This window comes from Lissotriton vulgaris, chromosome 7, assembly GCF_964263255.1.
Source record: "Lissotriton vulgaris chromosome 7, aLisVul1.2, whole genome shotgun sequence".
NCBI classification, from domain to species: Eukaryota; Metazoa; Chordata; class Amphibia; order Caudata; family Salamandridae; genus Lissotriton; species Lissotriton vulgaris.
The window spans coordinates 684,429,956-684,453,395 of NC_141695.1; the positions used below are offsets into that span (position 1 = coordinate 684,429,956).

General features: G+C 48.0%; 1 protein-coding gene across 3 annotated transcripts in view; it reads left to right on the forward strand.

Annotated features, from left to right (window-relative positions):
* Positions 1–23,440, forward strand: part of RHOT1 (ras homolog family member T1) — a 671,689-nt gene that overhangs the window by 165,479 nt on the left and 482,770 nt on the right. For all 3 annotated transcript variants that reach the window (XM_086930896.1, XM_086930894.1, XM_086930895.1), the window contains exon 7: positions 3,213–3,321. In XM_086930896.1, the coding sequence (XP_086787022.1) occupies positions 3,213–3,321 (109 nt within the window). The remainder of the gene's footprint in view (positions 1–3,212; positions 3,322–23,440) is intronic.

The window sequence follows — 23,440 nt, forward strand, 5'->3', positions numbered from 1 at the left end:
GCTACCATTAGGCTTCCTCTGCTTCAGTCCTGTTCCTCCAATGAGGCGCCCACTGCTTCTTCCTGTGGGTGCCGTTCCGGGCTCTTGCGCTGCTCCTTAGACCACCCTTTCAGCACCTGCTGTAAGACTTTGGGGTCAGTAAAAATGTGTGACCGCCCTTGCCTGTTGACCCTGAGCTTCGCGGGGTACAGCATTGCATAGTCTAATCCTAGATCTCTGAGTTGCCGCTTCAAAGGGGCAAAGTGCCTGCGGGCTTCCTGCACCCGCATTGTAAAGTCCGGATATAGGGAAATGTCCGAGCCTTCGAATCTTATGGTTTTCTTCTCTCTTGCGATGCTTATCTGTCGCGGTAGTTGAGAAGCTTCGCGATTTATTGGGCGCGGAGGGGATCCAGGCGGTGGCTTGGGACCCAATGAGCGATGTGACCTTTCCACTACGAACATCGTGGAGAACGCCCCATCCCCCACAAAGTTTTTAGCAGCTTCTCCACAAAGTGCTCCATATTTCCTAAGGGAGTCGTTTCCGGTAGGCTGGTAATCCTTAGGTTACAGCGCCGGGACCGGGCCTCCAGGTCTTCTGTCTTGTCTTCCAGCACCTGTAACACTCTCCACAGTTGCTTGTGGTCGGAATCTAATGTTGTTTGTGCCTCCTCTACGTCCGTTATTCTACTTTCAGACATGTCCAGCCTCTCCGCATGTTTGTCCATGCGTTCTGCCATATGATCCATTCTGTAGGAGAGTGCGTCCATCTTCGTACCATACGATGCGATCCCACACTGCAGGCTTTTCTCCATGGAGAGAAGCATGCTGCGTATGTGCATGCTTGGGTCATCTTCCGGGGGCAGCTGCATCCTCGACATCTCCGTAGTGGTAGCGTCGTGGGATTCAGAGCGCTTCTGCTCAAATGACCGCTTTGCCTGTGTCTTGTCTCCTCTTCCCATCTTGTCGCTGTGTTAGTGCTCACCGTTTGGGAGGCTACCGCCTGTGTTCCGTACTGTACCAGAGGCAGATGAGGGCAGCCACCGTGGGCCCGGATCCAACTACACCCCTACCAACCGCCACGCACTAGGCTCAGCTAGTTGCAGACTTGACCGCCCTGCGTAACACCAGTCCGCCTCACCCTCAGCCTGAGGCGTGTATTCTCTGTGTCCGTACACCCTCTGCAGTGCTCTCAGAGTGCTCTAGTCCCAGTGCCCGTCCGCCACTGTCTGCGCTGTGCTCTATTCCTCCTTCAGTCTGTGCCTTTGGGGTAGTTCCATGTGGCACTTCAGCTTTTTGATGGGCCCTTGTGTAATGTGCGGCGTGGCCCACCCTCCACTCCCCGCCCTGTCCTCTGATGATGTGCGCCAGGAGGAGTTTGCTCTTCACCCGGCTCCACTCTTGGTTCAGGCTCAACCGATCCCGCAGCGTTGCCTGCTCTCGCACCCTTCTCCTGGGAGTAATACCCCCTTTGCTACTGTGTGTAATGGCGCCCTCGCGCTTTCATTGGCACCGTCTCCCTCTCGCTCTCCTCACTGTCTCCTGGTGCGGTGTGCACCCTAATCCCAGCTTCCGCCTGTGTTCCAGGCTCTCCCACACTCGCAGCACTGACTGCTCTCACTATCTCCTCCTGGCCCTGGAAGAGGTCCCACACGTGGCTGCCATATTGAATAGGGCCTTTGCGCTGTCAAGGGTATTATCTCCCTCACGTTTCCCCCTCTGTCTCCTGGTGCAGTGTGTCGCGGGGAGTGCGCCCTTTTCCCGATTCCCCCCTTAATCCTGGCTCTCCCGCACACGCAATGCTGCCTGCACACACGTTCCCTACGCGGCTGCTGCAGACACCCCCACGTCTTGTGTCCTCCGCTCACCACATCGTTTGACTCCTCGAGCGCTTCCCTCGGCTATGCGCTCGATCGCGTGCGGCAGGTCGGAGCTCCCAGCGAGCCTAGTCACTCATCTTGGCACTACAGCCGCAGGGACAGCTGGCCGTTCTGCCGCTTCACCGTTCCAGGATAGGTCAAGGCTGCCAGTCAATCTGCCATTCCACTGATCGGCTCCCAACTGCCCACAGCCGCCGTCTCTCTATCCTCCAATGTGCACTTTTCGTCAGCGTTGGTGACTCTCCGTGCCCGTGACTCCTCCGCAGGTCTCCACCAGAGCCGACCGGACTCCAGCGAGTCAGCACTGCGCCGCGGGGCAGAGCTCCACCCCTCTGCTCACTCCAGCTCGGGGATTTGCGGCCCAAGGTTGGATGTCTTCCCGCTGCTATTTCTCCCGTTCACTCAAACAGATTGCGGTACAAAGCAGCTCCGCTGTGCGCTCGTGTCCTCCGATTCATGTGTCTAGTACGTGTGGCCTGCTAATGTTGGCATGCTGAAGGATAATTGCCAAATATTTTGACGACGAGTCTGAGCACAGGGCTCAAACGGCCATCTTGGTCGCGAGCAAGCTCCGCCCCCCGATACTCTGCTTTTAATGTAACACATTTTATTTTCTATAATTATTAATCAAATGTATATCGTGCTCCTACAGCCTAGGCAGGGTGGGGTTTTGCAATAATACAGTAAATTCAAACCATGAAACATATGCAGAAACACAGAATAACGAATGAAATAAAAACAAAAATAATAATAATACAAAGAAGAGTGACTGATGCATAAGAGCACCGAGTTTATCGGAGAGAAATTAGGAATCCCCTTGTGGAATTAACAGAGCACAACATTTAGAATACAGAACAAAGAACGTTGTACTGTCATGTCATTAACAGTTTTTGGAAGGAGAATAGAGCATTTCTCAAGTGAAGAGCGGTTATGGCATCTGGACAACAGTCACGTTTGCACTTTGAGTGTTCTTTTCTTTGTACTCTGTTGCATTCTGTGTAGAAGAAACAGATACAAGATTCTATCAATAGCTGCTCAGCTAGAGTATCTTTTATAGAAATGTAGAATATTCTCCCAATCATCCACTAGAAAGATGTTTAAATGACTTTCATATGTGGCTTTTTTACATCTTAACATCTTGGTGGCAGGAACACTAACCTTAATGTTCATACCACCATATTTGGGGATATTTTAACAATGTTGCAAATTTAAGGATTTCCACAGTAAGTAATCACTGTTAAAGAGAAGTACCATTTCTAAATGCTAATAATTGCCTTGATTTTAGCCGTTGGAGTAAAATAGCCTGATGTTTGCATTAACATTTCTGCTCCATTATGTTGAAATGTGTTTTTAGGCTACCGATCATACTGGTTGGAAACAAATCTGACTTGGTGGACTATAGTAGTATGGAGACCATCCTTCCCATTATGAACCAATACACGGAGATAGAGACTTGTGTAGAGGTAGGTTTATTCTGAAAAGAATAGCACGTCAACATCAAATTTGTATACATTTTATGTCTTCAACTAATCACTTCTATAAATTATTTTAAGAAGCACCTTTTGAATGTTTTGAAGTGCAGTTGTAATGTTATGATAATTGCTAGTAGCTTTCTTACTACCAAGATTAGAGTCCTAAAACAAAACATTGCTAGTTTTATTGCACAACACAATATTTTCATACTATATTACTTATTTATTCTTTAGTGCTTTACTATCTATTGTTCTGTAGGGCGGACTTAACCTACTCCGTAAGCATTTGGTGCCTGCAAATTAATAAACTTAATTTTTGCACTTTAAATTGGTATATAGATCCAGTCTTCTGTTTTTTTTTAAATTTGTTTATTGAGATTTTACATTTCCTGTTACAAGTTGTTATTGCATCATTAACATATTATAATCTTACATTTGCGAGTATTTGATTATTATTTATACCAATGTATTCAGCAATCTCATCGTACATCAACACAACTTGGATAAGGTAGCTTACGATAGTACGGGAGGTATCTTCTAGTATGACTCTGTATACGTTAGTATGTCATTAGATGTCTGGTTGGGTAAGTATCCTGGGGGCGTGGGTTGGTGTTTCGCCCTCCCCTCTAACCTTATATGTCATCTCATATGGGGGTTCGTGAATGTATTCCTTGGCAGATTCATTCGGTTTCGGAAATACCATAGATCCAGTCTCCTGTTATATTCTAGCAGCATATTCCACAGTCTAACGCTTCTTTGTCCCTCTCTGTTATAGGAATTTGTCCCAGATTGAAGTTTGAAAATGTTTGCATTCTTTCACGGTAGTTGTAGGAAAATGTGACCTTTAAATGTCTCTAGCAAATATTATGCTTCGAAATTGGAGAGTCAATTATTTTCTAGACAAAGCCAGTGTCAAGGATGTTTGTGTTGCAGATGTTGGCAATGGTTAAAATCTCTGTTGTGTTACAGTTGAATTATACTCCGAAACATGGACAATAAATTGTGCTATGGAGAGTTTATAATTAGAGTTTATAATTGTATGGTGGTACTTGTTGCCCGGTATCAATCCTAAATTGTGTTTTCTTAATAGAAATTCCCAAAGAATTATTTGCTATAATTTTTAGAATGGAAAATCTATGGCCAGGATTAAAAGAAGGACTCTGGTCTCCATTAGATCTGAGACACCATATCAGTCTTTTGGAGCTATGTACTGTGTGCATGGCTCTCAAGGCCTTTCCGTCTTCCATCAAGGACATTCCTGTTCAAGTTCTAACAGACAACCTGACTGCCATGTGGAACTACAACAAACAGGGCTGTGTGGAGCCATGTATGCTGTGGCAGGAGGCGCAAATTATCTGGATGTGACTGTCACCTATCTGGCAGGGTCACTAAATGTCTAAATGTAGCACTTGCCATCTAGTCAACCCTTAGTGACAGCTGCAGCCAGATGTAGTTCAAGGTATATTTGTTGCAGTGGAGTGTACCCCAGGTAGATCTTTTTGCTGTCACAAGGAAGATCACTGTGATGTTTTCGTGCTCAAGAGTTTCCTCATCAAGATTCCCTGGCAGATGCATTTCACTTTCCCTGGGCCTCTGGTCTCCTTTATGTGTTCCCACCTCAGACGCTCTTTCTTGTGTTCGAAGAAGATTAGGAGGGACTGGGCTCAGCTCATTCTAATAGACCCAGACTGGCTTGGAGGGTTTTGTGCTCTGAACTGCTGAGTCTGCGCTTCTGTCCCACACTCCATCTATCTCTAAGAGAGAAACTGTTCTTTCAGAAACAGGGTAAGGTTCTGCTTATGAGCCCACACGGCCATACGATTGAGCAAAACCAGTTGAGTGGTTTCGATCTGCCTGAGGAAGTGGTATATGTAATTTTCGCTGCTTATCTGCCATCCCCCAAGTTAATTTTTCTGAATGTTTGGAAATGTTTGTGTCCCGGTCTGAGGATGATAAGGTTGATGAGCTGCAGGCAAAACTTTCTGATGCACTTCTATTTGTCCTGTCTTTGGCCTTGCATGCTGTTGAATCGTTCTACGTTTACCTGGTCAGCCCCCTCTGTTTAGGTCTCCAGTTGCAAAGTATTTTTTGAATGGACTTGTATATATGCTTCCTTTTGTTAGGCCACAGTGGAACCTTAATTTGGTTCTTACCTTTTTAACATACATGTCTTTTGTGCCTTTGCACAGCTGTTATTTGAGGCTACTGACCCTTTAAACTGTCTTCCACATGCTTTGGGCCTGATTTAGATCTTTGCGGATTGGTTTCTCCATCACAACCGTGACAGATATCCCATCCACCGAAATATAAATCCCATAAGAGAGAATTGGATTTTTATTTCAGCGGACGGGATATCAGTCACCTTCCACTAAGTTCTAAATCTGACCCTTTGTTACTGAACTGCATGTCCTGCAAATGCAAAAACTGTATACCTTCTTTCTGGACAAACTGGTGTTTCAGATTCTGGCATAATTTCTACAGGAAGTGGTGTTCCCTTTCAATGTGGGGGTCCATTATGGCACCTCCTTTCGTCTTTCCTCCTTACCCTCTAAGGAAGAGGAGAGGATCCAGTTTCTAAACCCCTTGTGAGTCCTTAACTTTTACGTTGATAGGACAAAGCAGCACTGAGTGGACAGACCTTATCAGGATGGATGAAAAGATGCTCTCCCTTGGCTAAAAACAAGTCTAAAGAAGACCTTCTGGCTCATTCTACTAGCATAGTTCCTATGGCATTAGCCAAGAGTTTAGCTTGTTTCTTTATCAGGTATTTTAGGTTCCTTGTTGGGCTCAGGCCTCCCCTTTATCCCTGACATCTCTCTATATCCAGCATGGCCAGGCATTGTTGGCCGTGGTGAGCCCATGGGTGCTCAGCCATGTGCTTGCCCCTGTACGTGCCTTGCAATTGGTGTAAATGCATTACTGTACCAGTACAACAGGTTGATCAAATCTTTGTGGCCTTCAGGCTCTTGAATCACATTATATACATATAAGCCTGCAGTCCCCTCGGCTTCTCCTTCCGTATGTCAGCCTGATCTTCTTTAAGAAAAGAAATGTTTCGATGAAATGAAAAGTTGATGGACTTGAAGAAAAAGATGTAGATGAGAAATAGATGGCTGAAAAAGTGATACAGACAGGAGGCAGTAGGTTCAGATATATCTTGTGTCTTACTTAGCAGAGAGAGAGAGAGAGAGAGAGAGATTGATTGATTGATTGATTGATTGATTGATTTCCGAGTGGAGTCCTGATCTCGGAGGTTGATGCGGTCTGGGGACCCAAGGGGGAACCGGAGTTCAAGCAACACACAGGGGATTGGTCTTGGCGACATCGTGGTGCCATATAATCCGCACAAATACCTGATTACCCCCACAGTACCTACCTGGAAAAATACAGCATTCTGGGATCTGTAGTGCACACGCATCAGGTGTCCTACAGAAGGTGAGCAAAGACATTGTTCTTGGGGGCGGAGCGGTCCCGAACCAATTGTTTTGGGGCAGGACATTTAAATCTACGATAACGCCTGCACCTCCTGAAACACTCCCGGCGCTGAAGAAGGTATACTAAATGCCGAAATGCAGATGCCATGCTGTTTATTTGCTGAATAAAGAAGCCTCCTTGCTTACCCCTACTGGGGCCTCTGCTCTTTCTTCGGAGGAGTTTTTGGTGATCTATATATATGGTGCATGGGCAAAGCTGTGACTAACCTACAGATCACTGTGATTGAGTCTAGAGTTCCACAACCGCCACAGCTTTTGTCTCTTACTTCTGTTAGCATACAGGCTCATGCAGACATGCTCCACTGTCCCATACTATGAAACTGTTCTCCCTTGCAAAGCCATCCTAAAAACCCTATTCTCCGACGGTCCCTCAGTAAAGAGGCATACTTTTAATACACCTTGTTTCAAATAGAGTTACATTTCTTCCTATAATGTGTAGTCTGGTAATAAGGATATTGGCCTTGATTGTTCTTTGCATTTAGACTATGAAGAAGAGTTTTTAGAAACTCATCCTTAACATAACCGGCTGCCAGGGAGTTTTTCACAAGACCACTTTGGTGACCTTTTCTTTTACCCCTCCTCGCTTAATAACCCACTTTTAATAATATTTGCCGCTTTCCCACATGACTCCATTATGTGCAGGTCTGACTGTATGACTTAATACTTACTGATGATTCAGAAAAGGGGGTGGTGATGAACAGAGTGTCTGAGTTAAGCAGACCACTCTTACCCAGTCCAAAGATCCGGGCTTGATCCATCACCGTTTTTTAGCTCACTGCACCATCCCAGCTCAGAACTTGGCTATATGCAAATTAGTCTGACCCTGGCCCAGTGCATCATGGGAACAGGGCAGACCAAACTACCAAGCCAATTCTTATACTGGGAAGGAAACAAGCTACCGGGGACCGATTACTGGCATTTCAGCCGTCTTCGGCCCGGCTTGCTTGAATCCTGATGGTGCAATGAGCTAGGGACTCACATCTGAGTATACCCTTCCACGCTTATGGTGGACAAAAATGATTCAGAAAAGGGGGTGGTGATGAACAGAGTGTCTGAGTTAAGCAGACCACTCTTACCCAGTCCAAAGATCCGGGCTTGATCCATCACCGTTTTTTAGCTCACTGCACCATCCCAGCTCAGAACTTGGCTATATGCAAATTAGTCTGACCCTGGCCCAGTGCATCATGGGAACAGGGCAGACCAAACTACCAAGCCAATTCTTATACTGGGAAGGAAACAAGCTACCGGGGACCGGTTTCTGGCATTTCAGCCGTCTTCGGCCCGGCTTGCTTGAATCCTGATGGTGCAATGAGCTAGGGACTCACATCTGAGTATACCCTTCCACGCTTATGGTGGACAAAAATGATTCAGAAAAGGGGGTGGTGATGAACAGAGTGTCTGAGTTAAGCAGACCACTCTTACCCAGTCCAAAGATCCGGGCTTGATCCATCACCGTTTTTTAGCTCACTGCACCATCCCAGCTCAGAACTTGGCTATATGCAAATTAGTCTGACCCTGGCCCAGTGCATCATGGAAACAGGGCAGACCAAACTACCAAGCCAATTCTTATACTGGGAAGGAAACAAGCTACCGGGGACCGGTTTCTGGCATTTCAGCCGTCTTCGGCCCGGCTTGCTTGAATCCTGATGGTGCAATGAGCTAGGGACTCACATCTGAGTATACCCTTCCACGCTTATGGTGGACAAAAATGATTCAGAAAAGGGGGTGGTGATGAACAGAGTGTCTGAGTTAAGCAGACCACTCTTACCCAGTCCAAAGATCCGGGCTTGATCCATCACCGTTTTTTAGCTCACAGCACCATCCCAGCTCAGAACTTGGCTATATGCAAATTAGTCTGACCCTGGCCCAGTGCATCATGGGAACAGGGCAGACCAAACTACCAAGCCAATTCTTATACTGGGAAGGAAACAAGCTACCGGGGACCGGTTTCTGGCATTTCAGCCGTCTTCGGCCCGGCTTGCTTGAATCCTGATGGTGCAATGAGCTAGGGACTCACATCTGAGTATACCCTTCCACGCTTATGGTGGACAAAAATGATTTCTGAATCGTTTTTGGCCACTATAGGTGTGGCAGTGTATACTCAGACATGAGTCCCTTTCTCACTGCACCATCAGGATTCAAGCAAGCCGGGCCGAAGACTGCTGAAATGCCAAAAAACCGGTCCCCGGTAGCTTGTCTCCTTTCTGGTTGAAGAATTGGCTTGGTAGTTTAGTCTGCCCTGTTCCCATGATGCACTGGGCCAGGGACAGACTGATTTGCATATAGCCAGGTTCTGAGCTGGGATGGTGCAGTGAGATAAATAACGGTGATGGATCAAGCCCTGATCTTTGGACTGGGTAAGAGTGGTCTGCTTAATTCAGACACTCTGTTCATCACCACCCCCTTTTCTGAATCGTTTTTGGCCACTATAGGTGTGGCAGGGTATACTCAGACATGAGCCCCTTTCTCACTGCACCATCAGGATTCAAGCAAGCCGGGCCGAAGGCGGCTGAAATGCCAGAAACCGGTCCCCGGTAGCTTGTCTCCTTTCTGGTTGAAGAATTGGCTTGGTAGTTTAGTCTGCCCTGTTCCCATGATGCACTGGGCCAGGGACAGACTGATTTGCATATAGCCAGGTTCTGAGCTGTGATGGTGCAGTGAGATAAATAATGGTGATGGATCAAGCCCTGATCTTTGGACTGGGTAAGAGTGGTCTGCTTAATTCAGACACTCTGTTCATCACCACCCCCTTTTCTGAATCGTTTTTGGCCACTATAGGTGTGGCAGGGTATACTCAGACATGAGTCCCTTTCTCACTGCACCATCAGGATTCGAGCAAGCCGGGCCGAAGACGGCTGAAATGCCAGAAACCGGTCCCCGGTAGCTTGTTTCCTTTCTGGTTGAAGAATTGGCTTGGTAGTTTAGTCTGCCCTGTTCCCATGATGCACTGGGCCAGGGACAGACTGATTTGCATATAGCCAGGTTCTGAGCTGGGATGGTGCAGTGAGATAAATAACGGTGATGGATCAAGCCCTGATCTTTGGACTGGGTAAGAGTGGTCTGCTTAATTCAGACACTCTGTTCATCACCACCCCCTTTTCTGAATCGTTTTTGGCCACTATAGGTGTGGCAGGGTATACTCAGACATGAGTCCCTTTCTCACTGCACCATCAGGATTCAAGCAAGCCGGGCCGAAGACGGCTGAAATGCCAGAAACCGGTCCCCGGTAGCTTGTCTCCTTTCTGGTTGAAGAATTGGCTTGGTAGTTTAGTCTGCCCTGTTCCCATGATGCACTGGGCCAGGGACAGACTGATTTGCATATAGCCAGGTTCTGAGCTGGGATGGTGCAGTGAGATAAATAACGGTGATGGATCAAGCCCTGATCTTTGGACTGGGTAAGAGTGGTCTGCTTAATTCAGACACTCTGTTCATCACCACCCCCTTTTCTGAATCGTTAATACTTACTGATGGCAGAGTGCCCATCTTTCAAATTATTTTAAAAAAACCTTTGAACCGAAAGAAAGAACGGGCATTCCATAAACTGACCTTATCCAGAAGGATGAAAAGGTGCTATCCCTTGGCAACAAATGTGTCTTAAAAATACCTTCTGGCTCATTCTACTAGAGCTAGGTTTGCTCCTACGGCCTAGGCCAAGGGTGCACCAGTGCTAGACTTTTGTCACACACCTACATGGGCTTCCGTCCATGGCTTCATTACTTGCTTACCACCTTGACTCTCACTTTAGGGGAGGGGCCATTTTGCCCACTTGATTCTGCATGGTTTCCTGGTGTGAAGTCCATCCCTTAGACCATACATCTTCTGGTTTGCACAGCTTTGGTATCTTTTCAAAAAGTGAGGAATCTGTTGATTGAATATCCATCAGACAAAGAGGTTACTTACCACATCTATACACCAGAGATCAATTTTAAGGTGTTCCTTTCTCAACAGCTACTGTGCAGTCCCAAGAAATGCCAACTGTCTAGCAGCAAGAGAGTTTTGGATTCCCTTTTGGTTGTTATTATGTGAGAAGTTCATCAAGATGATATGCACAGGGTGTTTTCAGATCATAATGCCAATCTTTTGTTTTTTTTAATGGGCGGAGACAAGGCTGCAACACAGCTTCAGTCAAACATTCCTGCAGACTTCCTCTCAATCGTGGAACTTTTTTTCCCTAGTGCGAGTACGATGTGGGTGATACATTCTGAAGACCGGAAGCCTACTGAGGAGCATCCTTCCTTTATAAATTTCTAAATCTTCTTTGTTATTCCCTTCTTATAGAACTATTGCCAGGGTTTGCTTGTGGACACCAAATCCTCCACCCTTCAATTGATTGCATGGAAAGAGTCCCAGATCCTTCAATCACTTCACAAGATCTCTCATTTATGAGGCCTTTCAACATTTGAAGGCCTAAAAATGCAAGGGGCTAGGACTATTTGGACTAATTCCAATTAGATGTGCAATGAGGGAAGAGCTTCTCTGGTAGATAAACCTCATACAGGCCTAGGATGGCAAAATAATAATTACCTTTTTTTCAGATGTTATTATTGAAGCATAAGAGAGGCTGGTAGTTGTAGGTCTTAGGAAAAGTTGGATACAGGAACTCTTGGTGGTGGTCTTTCTTTAAAAAACCAAAAACTTTTGTAATACATTTTTATTTGATTTTGCAAACGTAGCATTAAGGTATAACCTATCCATAGTTCAACAAAGTCGATGCATCTCACGGTTCCCCTCCTGCATAACCTCCCCCCAGCTTACGACCGTGCCCGTAATTGTTTGTCATATCCTGAATGTAATTCAGAGCTCCGAGCCTCTATACTTTTGGATTTCGGTGCATAATGTCCTCGTACAAGGATTACGTGGCCTGAGAATTATTCTCTTGTACTATGCCCATGCTCTGCATATCATCTTATACTTTTGGGGCAGCCTCTGGTCCCATACACCGGTTGCTCCCTACTCCTGCACCAATCCCATAATTTCTTCCATTCTTTGGCTGATGGGGAATCAACTGCTTTCCACTGTCTCGCTATATCCCATTTAGTCCTTGCCAGAGCAATGCCGACTTGTAGAGGTCTATATCAATGTCGGTGGTGATGTGGAGGAAAATCAGGTTTGAGCAATGTGTGGCGGTAGATAACCATGCTTAGCATACTTCTGCCATCTAGTTTAGAGTCTGGATGTGTGCAAGTTGTTTTTCTTCGAAGAAGTTTTTCGAGTTACGAGGATTTTCTTTCCACCATCGGTTTCGAACATGTTTGGGGACTCAAGTTCGAGACCACTTTGAGCTCCCCTCTGTTAACCCCTTGCTGCGGCGGTAATTCTGCCGCGGCGCTGGGGGGAAGGAAGGAGGGGGCGCGTGGCGCCGCCATGCTCGTGACGGAACCACTTCGTCACGAGCCACGGGTGCGCTGTGCTTGTGACGGAGTGGTTTTGTCACGGCCCCGCCCACTCAATAAAACAGCTGCGCAGGTGTGGAATTGACGCCGCGTAGGTGGGGCGGCCGCTACGTGACGGAACCACTCCGTCACCAGCACAGCGCGGTCTGTGGCTCGTGACGGAGTGGTTCCGTCACGAGCACAGAAGGGGTTAATTACACCTTTTTCCATTTGTCGATCTTGTTTGCGATCACGTTTCCATTCTCTCGAATCTAAATAAATATAAAAAATCTCACCACCTGTTCTGTGAGCTTTATTTGCGGCCTTTGGGCCTTGCCTGTTTGGGCCTTTTCTTTTTTTACAATAGGACTCCATCCACAATCTGTTGCTAATGGAATGTGCTCACTATCGTTTTTCTCCCTCCTGCTACGTAAATTATCCGAGGACAGACCTCCATCAGGTTTGCAACCTATTTATGCCCAGATTGCAGAGAAGAAGACTGAAGCTTGTCGATGTTTCCATTCGAAAAAGACATTGAGGGACTGTTGGGCATGTTGCAGAGATGTGAAGTGCAGGCAGATCGAGGATAAACCCAACATCTTTGGGCAACAAAATGTAGAAGAACTCAGTGAAGAAATCCTGGAACCCTCTGCGGCTGAGGAAGAGGCCTTCGCCATTCAAGAATCTTCATCCGACTCAGGGATGGAAAGAAGTCACCAGATCGAAGACAATTCTCTGTGTCAACGTACCTTGAGTACACATGCATCAGTAAAATGTACTAAGAGACACTCGTGACGGAGTGAATATACAGCTTCTGGGCCCCCACTGCCAAAAGGCCAAGCATCCGATACGGATGCTCTGACCTCGTGCTCAGCTCAGAAAATTTAGCTGAAATTACGTCTCTCTGCTTCGGCCTGACCAGCTTCGGTTCTGGACCATTCAACTCCTTCCTCGACTCCCAGCACCCCATGACCTGACAAACTGGTTCAGAGCACAACGGCAAAAGCTCTTCAGCATCAAAAAGCTAAACTCGTTTGGCACCGAAAGGAAAATCCACTTCCTCACTGTAGGAAAAACCTTGTTCGCTTCTGAAACCTGTGATTTCCAAAACAAACTTGACTACAGAACCAATCCTCTAGGTAATGCAGGAGCGGCTTGATCCGAGTCAAAAGACAATACATATTCAGCCTCATCTGGTTGAATAATAGCAAAAGCTATAGAGCCTCAGCCATCTCAGTGCCATTTCTATTTTGAAGAGGCTATCGATATGCCACTGCCTTCTAAAAAGTAGAAAAAGAACATAGCCAACACTCCTATTGCTCCTCCTTTACTTGCTTCTCCACCACCACAACCCCCTCCTCCACCTCTTTCTCCACCTTCACCACCTCAGTCATACAGTGGTACAGGGAACATTATACCATAGGGGTCTCCACTATCTCCTCATGGAGATGATGATGAAGGAGATGATTCACATCCCCAACCTCCAGATCTCTAGGACAACGATGATGATCCTCCAGTGAATACTGACACTGACGTTTAAACATCCAGAACATCACCTGTTGATGGCGCTTCTTCTTACCAGGACCTTTTTGCTAGGGCGGCTGCTTATCACCAGTTCCCACTACATAAAGACCCTATTGAGAATGATTTCCTATTTGAAACCCTCTCTAATACTGCCCCATGTTAAAAGGTATGCTCTACATGCTGAGGATATATTGAAAGACCCTGTTGGAGCATGCATCATTACACTCAGGGTAGATAAAAAAATATATAGTAGAACTCTCTCCAGACTCTTGATGTTTCCAATGCATGCAAAAGTGCAAATTCACAAACCCTAGCTGATGCCCCTTCACCTGATAAAGAGCCAAAACGTATTGACGGTTTTGGCACAAGGGTGGCTGTGCAAGTTTCCAGTAATTGGCGCATCACTAACAGCCATTTACTATTAGCGAGGTACGATAGAGTACATTAGGATGAAATCGAGGATCTCCTCCAACAACTCCATGAACAATACAACAGATGGGGACAAGAAATTGTTACTGAGGGGAAACTAATTTCTTATAATCCCAAAAGATGTGCCCTAGATTCAGCGGACACAGCTGCCAGAGGCATACACACCAGCATATTACCACGTATGCATGTATGACTGCGGGTGTCTGAATTTAAACTAGAGGTACAACGGACTTCATTGAATGTACCATTTGACAAGGAACATCTGCTTGGTCCCCGAGTGGACCAAGCTTTAGAAAAAAGAAAAAAAAATGAGGTAGCCAAATCTATGGGGGCTTTACAAACCCACCCTACTCTAGGCCCCTTCGGCACTCCACATATAAGAAAGGCACCTAGACCACATCTTCTGATGCCTCTGCATCATCCTACAGACAACAAAATCAAGCTTCCCCTTCTAGAGGATACTATAGGAGAACATACAGAGGGAACAATTCTAAAGGACGCCATAGAGGTGCCTCCGCATGCACCTTACCTTCCACCTCAAAACAATGACTCTTTTCCCATTACCTTAACCATTTAGAACCTGTCGGGGGCAGACTACAAAATATTTTCAAAACTTGGAAAACCATAACATCAGATCAGTGGGTATAGGACAGTATCGAACATGGTTATTGTCTAGAGCTCATCGCAACATCTCCAAACATTCCACTTCGCAAAGACAATCTTTCTGTAGAGCATCAACATAACCTAAAATAGGAAATAGAAGCTTGGTTGCTAAATGAGCTTGCTAATTGAGCCAGGGAACCAGGCCCTCTTAAGTATCAACACACTGGAGTGTACTCCATATACTTTCCTATTCCAGAAAAGAACGGAACATTAAGGCCCATATTAGACCTCAGGCCTTTGAATCATTACATACTATCAGAACTCTTCCGTATGGTGACTCTTCAGGATGTGATTCCATTGCTTCAACAAAGCGACTTTGTCGGCACTAGACTTTACGGTCACTTGCTTCCATATTCCCATTCATCCAGCTCATTGCAAATACCTCAGATTTGTTATAGCAGGAAAACATTAACAATTCAAAGTGCTCCCATTTGGAGTTGCAACTGCTCCTCGTGTGTTCACCAAGTGTGTAGCAGTAGGAGCAGCACATCTGCACAGAAAAAGCATTCATGTCTTCCCATATCTCGACGACTTGCTCATAAAAGCCAATAAACTTCTCTTGTGTCAAATACACACTCAGACCACTATCAATCTTCTGCATCAACTGGGATTCACAATAAACATACAAAAACCACATCTTAAACCATTACAGGTTCAACCATACTTGGGGACCATTCTCAGCACACAGTTGGGTTTAGACTACCTAATCTTACCTGAATGAAAAATAATCAAATGGTGCTGCACAAATTCCAACCCAGTCAAAGCATAACAGTCGAAACAGTTATGCAACTCCTGGGCACAATGCATCCTGCATTGCGAGAGTACCACATGCTCTGCTGCAAGAATGTCTAACAAGCCAGTGGTTGCAATCACGGGGTCACTTACAGGATCTAGTTATTTGTGACAGCAACACTCCTCGCTCTCTGCAGTGGTGGGACACATAAAGTTTGTCAAAGGGGGAGCCTTTTCTCAACCCTGTTCCTCCAGATCATTCTCACAGTGGATACATCCATTTTGGGATGGGGTGCTCACCTACATCATCTAACAGTCTAGTGTCTCTCGGAACCTAAACACCAGGGTCTCCATATCATTACCACCTCGTCCAGTCTCCCTGTCCCATTCCTTCACAGTGAGCAGCTAGTCTGCTCCACAGAAACCTATAATCTAGCTGAGCTTTTGCACTTCCCCCAATATGGCGTCACTATCACGTGACAATAAAGGGGGAAGTGCCTGAAAGAAACATCCTGTTCTTTTTTTTTTTCTGCTGGCGGTCGCCTTGCTGCCTAGCTGAGCTCGGGGTAAGTTCCCTGTTTTTGTGTATTTGTATTTGCTGTGTTGTCGGGCGGCCTGCCTTAGCGGCCGCCTTTGTTTTTTATATTTCTTGCCCCCGCGCTGCCTCGCTCTGCCTGGGTTTGTCAGCGGTTCGCGCTAGCGGCCGTCTCTGCCTCGCGCCCTCACCTGTGATGCACGGCCTGCTTCAGCGGTTGTTTTTCATTTGTTTTCACGGTCCCGCGACTCCCTGCTTTAGCAGGCGGGGATTGCTGGGTTGGTGCTGCAGCACGCTTCATGGGGGCGATTTCTGGCGGCCGGCTGTGCTTTTATGCCGGCCCCCTTTTCCTGGTCCCACTGGAGCTCGGGTCCACGGGACTTCGTGGCTGCTTTAAATGAGGTCCTTGTGTTCTGGTTTTTGTCCTCGGTTTTTGCCTGTCTTTGGTGCTTGGAACATTGCTGGTTTTCTGAACATGGATTCTGAGTCCTCTCCTCTGCTGCCCCTCTTGATGCCCTGCGCCTGATGGTTTTTATGGCGGTGGCTGCTGCTTTCCTGGCTAGGGACGCGGCTGGCCTTCCTCCCAAGGTGCCTCGTGGTTCGGTGGATCCGCAGGCTGTTCCTGATGAGGAGCTGGGTCCTGATGAGGGTGTTCGTGGGCGCTTTGTTCAGGATGCTGAGCTCGCTGAACTGTTCTCCCATGTCCTGGACAATTTGGGATTTTCTCCTCCCGTTGCTGATGTTTTGGAGGATGATTTCCTAAAGCAGTTTGTCCAGCCTACTGCTGACTCTTTTTCTTTGCACGGGGCTGTGCGCAATGTGCTGGCTCACGAGTGGAAGAAGGTGGATAAGTCCGCCTTTCCTAGTTTTTTGTCCAGGCATTACCCTCTGGAAGGTTTTTCTGATGAGTTTCCTCAGGTTGTGAAGATCGACAATTTGATGGCTGGTCTTTCATCTCAGGTTTTGGTCCTCTCAGATGACGCCCTTCCTGCTGTGGATAAGCGTGTTGAGAGGGCAGTGAAGCGTTCTTATGCTGCTTATAATTTTTCTGTCCGGGCGACTGCCTATTCTAACTACATGGCCCAGTCCCACCTCAAGGATTTTCAGTCCATGTCCCTTCTGTTGCAGGACGGCGAGGATGCCACACCGCTTTTATCTATGATAGAGTTGCAGGTGCGGTACTTGTCGGATATTTCCTTTGACAATTTGGGGGCGGCTGCTTCTGGTGCTTCCATCGCTGCACGACGTCATATCTGGATGCGTCCCTGGAAGGCTGATTCTTCTCAGAAGTCGGTCCTCCTTAAGCTGCCCTTTGGGGGTTCCAAGGTGTTTGGTCATCAGGTGGAGGGGATGGTCAAGCAGTCGGCGGAGAAGGCAAGCTTGTGGCTCCGGTCCATCCTCCTTCTAGGGGGCAAGGTTTTGGCTACCGTTGCACTTTTGGGCCTCCTGCTCGTGGCGCTTCACAGCCCTTTCGTGGCAGGGGTCGTGGCCGGGGGGGCCCTGGTGTTGCTAAGTCCCGGGCCCCTGCCAGTGTTGCTGCTGCCGCTTCCTCCTCTTCCCAATGACTGTCTGCCTTTGCAGGTTGGTGGTCGCCTCCAATCCTTCCTTTCCCAGTGGTTGTCGGTTCCGGATGCATGGGCAGTTCAGACTGTGTCAGGAGGTTACCGGATAGTTTTCCTCTCCTCCTCCTCCTCCGGTTTTCGTTCTTACTCCCCTGCCCCGTCTTCCTCTGCGAAGGGAGGCGTTGCTGGCCAGTGTGCGGCTCCTGTTGCTGAAGAAGGCTATTGTGGAGGTTCCTCCTCTGGAAAGGGGCATGGGTTGCTATTCGATCCTCTTTCTGGTCTCCAAGAAGGATACTTCGGATCTTCGTCCTGTTTTGGATCTAAAGCGGGTCAATCGCTTCGTTGTTCACGGGTCATTCAAGATGGTGACTCTGCAGTCCATCCTGCCTCTGGTGCTTCCAGGGGGCTTCCTAGCGTTCCTGGACCTGATGGATGCATATCTGCACGTCCCTGTCCATCCGACGGACCAGCGGTTTCTCCGGTTTGCTGTGGGGGACCTTCACTACCAGTTCCGGGAGCTCCCGTTCGGCCTTTCCTCGGCACCCAGGGTTTTCACCAAGCTCTTGGCCCTTCTGGTGGGTATTCTTCATTCCAGGGGGCTACTGATGTTTCCCTATCTGGATGACTGGTTGATTGTCTCTCCTTCTTTTTCTCCGGCTCTGTCGGATGTGGACCAGGTGTGTGTTCTCCTGGGTTCCTTTGGGTTCCTCATCAACCATCGGAAGTCCTCCCTGGTGCCCTCCCAGACCCTGAAGTTCCTGGGGGCTCTCTTCTGCATGGACCTGGGCATGGTGTTCCTCTCCCAGGAGCGCCAATTGACTTTGTTTTGTCACCTTTCTTGGCTTCTGTCCCAGTCCCGGGTGTCTGCCCGTCTCTGGTTGCGGAGTCAGGGGGGAAATGGCGTCCACTTTGCATATCCTTCCTTGGGCCAGACTACATCTGTATCCCCTGTTACATCATGTCCTGTCGCACTGGGATCCTGCCTCCCTGGACTACGAGACTGATACCTGTCACTCCGGGGATTCGGGCGGATCTCCAGTGGTGGTTGTCCCCTCAGTCTCTTTCCCAGGGGTTTGATCTCCTGCCTCCTCGGTCTGTGGTTGTGATGTTCACGGATGCCAGCGCCTTGGGTTGGGGTGCTGTGCTGGGTGCCTCCAAGGCTCGGGGTCGGTGATCCCGTTTTGAGTCCCTCCAGTCCTTGAACTGGAAAGAGCTGTAGGCGGTTTGGTTGGCTTTGCAGTGGTTCGCTCCTCTCCTTCGGGGTCGGGCGGTCTCGGTGCAGACAGACAACCAGGTGGTTCGTGCTTATCTAAATCACCAAGGGGGCATGTGTCGGTCTCCTCTCCCGGAAGGTCGGGCTTTGGGCCGGGTTGAATCTCCTGTCTCTGACGGCGGTCTATCTTCTGGGGACGGAGAATGGGCCTGCGGATTCTTTGAGCAGGGTGTTCCCCTCATTGGTGTCCCTGTGTCTGTCCCCAGTTCTGTTCGATCAGATTGTCCTCCGTTTCCGCCGTCCTTGGCTGGATCTTTTTGCATCGGAGGCTTCTGCCCTTCTGCCTCTGCTTTGCAGCATAGTTCCCTCACAGTTGGCGTGGGCCACCGATGCCTTCTCGATCCCATGGTTGTCGGGCCTGCTGTTTGCCTTCCCACTGTTTGCCTTGATTCCGCGGGTCCTCCGGAAGATTTGGTTGGATCGGGCGGAGGTTCTCCTGGTGGTGCCGGAGTTGTCTCGTCGGTCTTGGTTTCTCCTTCTCCTGACTTTTTCTGTTTGCCCTCATTGGAGGTTTCCCCTGTGTCACTCCCCTCTGCGGGCTCCTCTTCTCGGGATTTCCTCCCTGCGCCGCCTCTGGCTGGGGGTTTGGCTCTTGAAAGGTTGGGTCAGGGTTGCTCTATGGAGGTTGCGCATAGCCTTCAGCTGTCTCGGCGCCCTTCCAAGTTGCGGTCCTATGCCCGTCATTGGAAGCACATCTCCTCCTGGTGTCCTGGGAAGAGTCTCTCTTCTGACTCCTGTGAGGCTGTCCGGGTGTTGGACTTCTTGCGGGATGGTTTCATCTTGGGTCTTGCGGTTTCTTCCCTGCGGGCGCAGTGGGCTGCCATTCTAGCCTTTAGGGGTTCCTCTGTGTCCTCTGTTTCCTCATTGGTGGCTCGCCTTCTGAGGAGTTTTTAGCTTCAGCGTCCTATTTCTCGCTCTCCTGTGCCTCCCTGGGATCTTCCCTTGCTTTTCCAGGCTTTGACGGGCCCTCCTTTCGAGCCTTTGGACTCCGTGGCCCTGAAGTTCCTCTCTGCTAAAGTCCTGTTCCTGGTGGCGTAGGGTTGGTGAGCTTGGGGCTTTGATGGCTTCTCCCCCCTTTTTGCGCTTTTGTGATGACAAGGTCATTCTCTGTCCCTGTCCGTTTTTTCTACCTAAAGTGTTGTCTTCCTTTCACTGTCAGGAGGATATTGTTCTTCCGGTCTTTTTTCCGGAGCCTGCCACTCAAGAGGAGGTGGTCCTCCATTCCTTGGATGTGCTGAGGGCTCTCTGCATCTACTTGGATCGGACCTCTGGTTTCCGTAAGGTGGATTCCTTGTTTGTCACCTTTGGCCTCTCTGGGATGGGTCTTTGTCCTTCTTTATCCACCTTTTCCCGTTGGGTCAAGGGTGCTGTGGCTTCTGCTTACGAGTCTGCCCACTGTCCTCTCCCTTCTTCTGTTCAGGGCAAGTCGACCAGGGGCGTTTCCTCCTCCTGGGCCATGTTCAAAGGGACATTTGTAATGCTGCCACCTGGGCCTCTCCCCATACTTTTGTTTCGCATTACTGTCTTCAGTTGGGGATGGCGGCCTCTGCTGATTTTGGTGCTCATGTCCTGTCTGCGGTTCAGGATTTGTAACCTGTACTATTTTTTGGTGATTAAAATGGACCTGTTTTCTTGCACCTTTTGGTCTGTTTTTTTCTTACAATCACCGTGTGCTTGGGGTATGGGCTCACTGTGAAGCAATGGGAGGGGGAGACTGGACGAGGAGGTAATGCCCGGTTACTCACCGGTAATACTCATTATTCAGAGTCCTGGTCTACCCGTTCCATTCCTGAGCCCTTCCCTCCCTCCCTAGGTTGCTTTGTGGCTTTGGGGTGATTGATTCGCTTTCTGGGTTTATTTTCTTTGGTATTCTCAGGATGTTTCTTTCAGGCACTTCCCCCCTTTGTCACGTGATAGTGACGCCATATTGGGGAAAGTGCAAAAGCTCAGCTAGGTTATAGGTTTCGTTGGAGCAGACTAGCTGCTCACTGTGAAGGGATGGGACGGGGAGACCAGGACTCGGAGTAATGAGTATTCCCAGTGAGTAACCGGGCATTTCCCTTGAGCTACTAGCTGTTCACTTAGCATTAAAAGCATTTTTACCTCGCCTCACATTCCAAGTTGGCTTGGTCCGCACAGACAGCATGTCAACCATGTTGATTTGATTTTGTGATTTATAGAGCACGCGAATTCCCGAGGGCGTCTTGGCGCTACCAAGAGAATTAAACTGCACGACCGTGGATCTGGTGCACCCTCTGGCTAAGCTGAGAAAAGCTAGGTCTTTAGGTTCTTACGGAAGGACCACAATGAGGGGCTGTTTTTTAGTTCTACGGGAAGTTTGTTACATGTTTTAGCTGTGTTGCCTATGAAGCTCCTCCTGCCCCACCTTAGTTGTTTGAATCTGGGGGTCACGAGGAGTTTAGCACTGCTTGATCTTAGGGTCCTTGCAGGTTCGTAGGGTTGTAGGTGTCTTTTTAGAAAGTGAGAGCATGAACCGTGCAGTGTTTTGAAAGCTAGACATGCTGACTTACACAGAATTCTTTTTCCTACAGTAAGCCAGTGCAGGCCCCTCATTTTTGGAGCTACCGGTTCGTACTTAGGAATATTCAGAACCAGACTGGCTGCCGCTGAAGTTTTAATAACCACTGTTTCTGTAGCCCTACATATAGAGCATTACCATAATCTAATTTAGATAGTACTAACAAGGTAACCGGGGTTTTGGAGGTGTCCGGTGGAATGTATGGTAACAGTTTCCTAATGAGTTTCAGCGTGTACCAAACAGAGGAGGAGAGATTGTTTATACGTGCTTTAAAAGTTAGTTTGGAGTCAAATATGACACCAAGGTTCCTCACGTTTTCCACTGGCGAAGGGCATCTGCCGAGGCTGTCCGGCCACCAACGGTTGGACCAGATGTTAGGTTCGGCCCCCAGTAGCATGACCTCCGATTTATCACCATTCAACTTTAAGCAGTTGTCTTGCATCCAGTGACTGACCTGGTCCATACAGAGTCTGAATCTATCCACGATCTCAGTGGAATTGTTTGAGATTGCCACCACTATTTGGGTCATCGGCGTAGGATAGAGAGATGAACCTGCATTTCCTTATGATGTTGGCTAAGGGGGCAATATATAAATTAAAATGGGACGGGCTCAGAGATGAGCCCTGGTGGACCCCCCACGGCAGACTGAAAGACCTTGATTCAAATTCCCCCAGCGGAACTGAGAAGGATCTATTTTCCAGGAAGGAGGCCAGCAGGGTGGTAGGTGACGTATGTAATCCTATATCATTCAGCCTGCTAATGAGGATATCATGATTAACAGTGTCGAAGGCCGCCGACAAATCTAACAAAATGAGGGCGGCCTTCCCTCCTGCATCCAGAATACTCCTGATTTCCTCAGCTGCCATCACCAAGGCAGTCTCTGTCCCGTGTTCCTCACGGAACCCATATTGGGAGTCATCTAGGACATGTGTGTCCCTGACAAACCCCACCAGTTGAGAATTCAACAGTTTCTCGAGGATTTTAGCCTGAAAAGGGATTCTTGAAATTGGCCGGAAGTTAGCTGGAATGGAAGGGTCAAGGCTAGGCTTCTTAAGGAGAGGAAGAACCGAGTCTACCTTCCACGCTTTAGGAAAACAACTGGACTGTATTATGTTGTCAAAGTGGCTGGAGTTGGGAGCTAAGCAGTTCAGGGAACATGTGTAAGACCTTGGGTGGGCAAGGGTCCCCGGATTTAGTAGACATCACCAGAAGTCTGATCTCTGAAAACCTAAAATTGGGAATTGGGGGGTTAAGGTCTAAGGCACTGTTCTGAGTCAGCTGGCCAGGTTGGCTGGAATTCCTTACATATGGGTCAGAATGCTTTGGAGGGAAGGAATCCTACATAAGTTGCACCTTAACCGTGAAGAACTGTCCTAATTGAACTGTAATGTGTTATATTAACAAAATCGGGGGGGGGGAGGTCAAAGGGGGACATGGGATGGGAGACACTCTTTCAGATGGTTTGGCATTGGACAATATGTCACAATATTCACCTACTTGCCGAAAACTTTCCTGCAAGATTGCAGAGCTATTCAGCAGGATGCAGCAACAAGTCCATGAATGAGAACTCCACCCTCAACTCTTTCTCCCATACTTTTACAGGTGGGTGTTTCCACAGATATACCTCTTTGCAACTGCAAAAAACTTCCCCTCCAGGTTACCACACCCTCAGACCAAGGGCAGTGCTCTATGGATGAACTGGTCAGGGATATTTGTCTGTGCTTTTCCACCTCTCCCTCTTCTTCCATTTGTGGTTCGGAAACTCAGGCAAACATCTCTCGCCCTTGCCCTGGTAGCACCCACTTGATCTCACCAGCCATGGTACACCACGCTATTGGAACTTTCAGTAGATCCCTGTGAGAAACTTCCTCTCCAGTTCGGCACCCAACGGAACTCAACCTTGTGATTTGGCTCTTGAAGTCATAGAATTTGGGTATTTAAATTTCCCTTCACGGTTTATGACCATTCTTAAAGAAACTCGTAGACC